General features: G+C 54.2%; 1 protein-coding gene across 1 annotated transcript; it reads right to left on the reverse strand.

Annotated features, from left to right (window-relative positions):
- Window positions 1-21: 21 nt before the first annotated feature.
- On the reverse strand, window positions 22-1,158 carry SPRG_16741 (hypothetical protein; the record flags this gene model as incomplete). Its single annotated transcript, XM_012356057.1, has 3 exons — window positions 663-1,158; window positions 288-601; window positions 22-224 (listed from the first exon to the last, which is right to left on the reverse strand). Exons 1-3 carry the CDS (start codon window positions 821-823, stop codon window positions 22-24), a joined length of 678 nt encoding a protein of 225 aa, XP_012211447.1. The 5' UTR covers window positions 824-1,158.
- Between the last annotated feature and the right edge of the window lie 3,927 nt (window positions 1,159-5,085).

A 5,085-nucleotide genomic window follows, 5' to 3' on the forward strand; every position in this document is an offset into this window, starting at 1 on the left:
TGACCGCGCGCAGCGTGTACGTCAAGTTGTCGTGCGAGAGCATGACGCCTTCGGGTTGCCCGTCGTGCCCGACGTGTAGATGAGCGACGCGCAGTTGCCCGGGCGCTGGATGTCAATGCGTTCTTGGATCGTCGCCGTCGAAATGTCCGAACCAAGGCCGAGGAACGCGTCAAAATCGTAGATGGGCACGCAGCACTCGACGTCGGCCGGGAGCTGCGCATTGTCTAATCACACGCAATTTGCACCATGAGATCTTAGGCCAAAGTGCAATCTCAAGGGCAACGTACACACGACAAGCGCCTTGAGCGACGGCAGCTGGTCCGCGATCGACATGAACTTTTCGAGCTGCTTGACGCCATCGCAGACAACGACGCGCGCGAGCGAGTTGTTGCAGACATACTGGCACGCCTGCGGGCCGTTGGTCGTGTAAACGCCCGTGGCGGCGCCGCCAGCCATGATGCAGCCCATGTACGCCGCGAACCACTCGGTTGAGTTGAAGCCCGAGATCGAGACCGTGTCGAAGCGGTCAAAGCCCAACGAGACGAGCGCCTTGGCAAAGGCCATGGCCTTGGCCTCGTACTCCTGCCACGTGTACGACGCCCTACACATTGGTTTGATGATGAGCGTATGATCGTCAGGTACAGACAGATATTAGTTCATACCACTCGCCATTCTGCTTGTAGTGCAGGGCCGGCTGCGACGCGTACTTGGCCGCCGTCGCCTGGAACATCTTGCAGAGCGTCGTGGGCTCAAACTTGGCGTTGCGGTCCGTCACGCGGATGTCCACCTCGTCGGTGATGTTGGTGGCCGTGTACTTGGGCATCTTGGCGCTCGTTGGGAAATGGCGTTCGCAGCAAGTAGCGCCGGCAATGTTTATTCAACCATTGGCTTCAACCTAATTCGCCCCAGCATGCCCTTTCTTGCCGATCGACGGTGTTACGCGCCTCCTGCGACATGCTCGTCGCATGTGCTGCCATTGGTTTCTGCAACCACGTGGGCATATCAGAGCAGGAGGTCATGGCATCGGCCGTCGCGCTGCCTGTCCACGACGCCTCGGGTTTCTGCGCACGGGGCCTCTTCGTAATCGGCTACTACTCTGGCGCGCATTGCCCGAAGGTTCCGATGGATCACGAAACAAGAACGCCGCGGCCTGCGGCCGTTGTGGCCCTCGCTGACCCATACCCACGCCCGATGGGTAGTGCAATTTGCGCCATGTCTCCACCTCGCAATCGCGAGGTACGAAGACACGGCTTTCCGTCATCTTGGGCGAGCAGCCGTGACAAAACCTGGGCGCATGGGCAGCATCCCGGCGAGTGGTGGCCGCAGGTTGATATGCGAAATGAGCTTTAGGCACGGCGACAAGGATGGGGTCACAAGCAGGCGCCGTCATGGTCTTCCTACCATCGACGTCATGGCGCCGCCGCCTCCGATTTGCTCGCAAATGATTATAAATGCCATGCGTTGCATCATGGGCATGCAGATGATTGGTTTGGCCCCTCCAGATGATGGGCAAGCATCTCGGGCAGCCCCCGCGTCGGGCGGGCGCGAACCAACTGTCAAGGGTAAATAATTATATACCCTTGCAACTGTCGGGCGGCTCGCAGAAAAGTGCAATGTGGCAACGCGACGCAGCGCCTTGGTGTTCTTCAGCACCCCCTTCTTCTTTCCTCTCTCTGGTCGACAATCATCGATCAGGTGCACCCATAGCGGGTGGTAACTCCTGTCCCTGCACGTCCAAGGACACCATCCGTAATCGCCGCGCTGGCGCCTCGATGCGCCGTCCAGCGCTGAGTCGACATTAGAGATGGCATTACACACTTGGGCTCCATTGTGCTGCAGCGCGGGGGTTGAGGCAGTCGACACCCTGGCCGGTCGTGCGCGCACTGCAGTCGTAACTTGGTGGACACACCGAGTAGAGACATTGCTCGAGCCCCGCGCTGCAAGCGGTTGTTGCTGGATAGATGCTGGTCGTGGAGCTCGCTTCGCTGTGCTTCCACGAGTCCTTCGACAGAACTTAAAGCGCCGGCGGAAGGGTCTACTCAGCGTAGTATGGAAACGCTGTGGAATGCGCTGTAGCGTTTGGTAAAAGCACTCGACAGAGTCTTCTCAACACGTCAACGAAATCATCGCCCGTACTACAGAAGATGGCAAGTCCATGGACGATTGCCGTCAAGGCGGCACGCGTCGCTCAACTGCACTTGCACCACAGCCTCGTACAAGAGCCCGAGCAGCCTGCTCTTCGTCGGCTTCTCCGGCTCCTCGCCCAACACGAGTGGCCGCGACGTCACCTCGTTCCGCGGATCGCGCTCCTGCCTCCACCTGCCTAAATCAAGTCCCTCAACCGAGTACACACAACGAAGAAAGTCCGACAATTTTATTTAGCATAGTTTTATCTATTGTAATAGACGACCCACTTCAACAACTACAGAAGATGGCAGTAAACTTGTTTTAGACTCGAAGAGCTACGAGGAGCTCTACGTTCTTTACGTGAGCCAGAGTGAAGCCCTCTGCGTTGCAGTACAGTACTGCTTTGATTGACTACATCAGCTTCAAAGGAACTAAATGCCTAGACCTCTGACGGTGAAGTCGAGTCTTGACATGTGAAGCTACTTCAAGTTCGCGCCAAAATCTGGCACGATCTTTTGTATTGTGAACCAAAGACCAGGTTGGCGTTGCTTCAATATGCTGTTTCGAGATCGTGCTGGCCCCGGAAACGCAACGACGTACGCGGCAGCTAATAATCGCAATCACATTGCTCAAGACCCGCTGCCATCATAGCAAAGAAGCCTGTTGTTGTTGAATGAGTTATATTACATGCAATTATGAAGATATGGTGGACTTCCTAATGCGCTCGTGAGGCGTGGCCGGTGCGTCAGCGAGGAGCGTTAGAGGTCGTGATTCGAGATAGTGCGAGGGACCAGGTAGCCAAGGGCAAAGAAGCCTCTGTCCTCTTCCAGGCCTGCCACCAGTTTCAACTGCAGCATTGTACCACCTTGGGCCTGATTTACCTCCAGCGGGATACAAAGATGCTGGATGTGTATCCGGCATCACGCGATCAGGGCTTGGCGGCTCAGATACTGGCTCCAAACCTATAGCAAAACTGAGTTTCGGCGGTCATGCGGTACAGTGTGTCGTGTGAACAGCTCGGCCCTGCGTCCTCCACTGTTGCTTCTTGGACAAGGCGCCATTACGAGTGATTTCTTATTCATGGTTGATTTTCTTTATCTTGAAGTAGCTAGTCACTAGTCTACACAAATAGGCTAAAAAGTGATGTCTTTTCTTGGGTCCATCAGAATATGGTAGGTTCTCGACATTGGTTGGAGACCTTCTGTCGAAAGATGGTTATGTGTTTTTGTTTCCTCACACGGACCCGAGAAAGAGATAACTACTACGTTGCGATAAGAATGTCGGGGTCCAGACTGGCGAACGAGACCGGTGGCACCATGGATTTTCCTCCTCAAGAACTGAGAAAGGAACATGGCACACTGAACCATAGGACGTCCCAACGCCGACCGAAGCCGATGCGGTACGCGTCTGCAGTCTGTCTCGCAAGCTAATTAAGGGCCTCAGACTACTTTCGCATGGTCATGAAGGCCAATAAGTTATGGGGGAAACCCGTGGCTGATTAATCCATGCCTTCTTCCTACTAGGCTTCCAGTTTGCAAATGCCAGCATGCGAAGAGGCCAGTGAAAACGATTGGCTCACACCAGATTGCAATAAAATACGTCTCGCGCATTAACAACCTATGCGTTGTATGGGATATGGTGTTGATAATTTAATATTAAAAACCGCCTTACGAACCAATGAAAATATTTTGCGAAAGCAAGCAGTTGTGATATTTATTTACAAATGGTAATGAAACATACAAATAAGCAGTTTTAGTTTTACAAGAATTATATTATACGCAAAGCTACCCACATGCGAAACGATTGGCCAAAAGACACGAGTTGCGATTCCATTTCAACGAATGAACGAACGATTCTGCCGATCCCAAGGCCTGTGAAACCGACCCATTGACTGAGCCGTTTCGCAGCAGTTGAGCGCGGAAGAGTCTGTTAACGGCAACGAGAGCGACATCATCCAGCAAGTTCAAAGACAACAGAGACATGCGAGGGTGGCTGCGGATGGAGCCCGGCGCAGCTGCTTAACCAATTCCCACGTTTTGTCGGTAGGGCACATCATCGCCTGGAGATGGTCCATGCGGCATGAACCCTGGCATAAGTCAAGTATCATTGGCGTTTTTTCCGTGGTTTAAACTCGCACTCAACCCAGGTTGAAAGCTTTTGCGTCCCTGCAACTCGCGCACAACGTTCTGTCCTCGATGAAACGCGCCATATTGCATGGCGCCACAGGATTCATGTAGACTCTCTTGAAGACTGCGGCAGCGGAGTCCCGTCATGACAGTCACTGCCGACCTTGGGAACTATATACTGAAATGACATGGCGGTGCATACTTGCAAGCGAGGGCATAGTAGTACTCTTCCGGGCAATGACATGCAGGCATAGAAGAGGGGCTGCAGTCAGTCCCTCCACCGATGAACGCCGTCGTCGTCGACCAGAATTGGCCCTGCGTACAGACGTGGCGGGCTCGAGATACGCAGCTCTGAGAACCCGCCGCAACGGCGCACGCACTCGACCGGCCTATACAACCTCAACGTCTTGACTCTGATCGCTCGCTGTTCACTGCAGAAGAGTATGGGCCTGCACATCTTTGCGAAGCGAGCTTCGCCGCAGCGGGCTCTAACAGGGTACGATATATCGAGCGCTTTGTATCAACCAACAAGATCGCCACGCGCACGCTGGCTCGATGAAGAAACACGCGCGCCGCCACATCGAATACAATTTCTCATATAATTGGCTGGCCTCGGGTCGAAGAAAGTGCAAAGTGGCTCCGCCAATGAAATACCTCTATTTTATTGATGCGATCGCTGATTGGTCGAACGGTGGCGCCTGACCATAGCTACTTCAACTTCGTATAGAAAAAACGACACCGAGCGGACAAGCAAAGATCGCAGAATATCGGGCCGACGCGGCACCTTCTCTCGCGCCGGTGTGTGTTCTTAGGGCGCCGCCGAATCCACTTC

The sequence above is a fragment of the Saprolegnia parasitica genome, assembly GCF_000151545.1.
Source record: "Saprolegnia parasitica CBS 223.65 unplaced genomic scaffold supercont2.365, whole genome shotgun sequence".
NCBI classification, from domain to species: domain Eukaryota; phylum Oomycota; class Saprolegniomycetes; order Saprolegniales; family Saprolegniaceae; genus Saprolegnia; species Saprolegnia parasitica.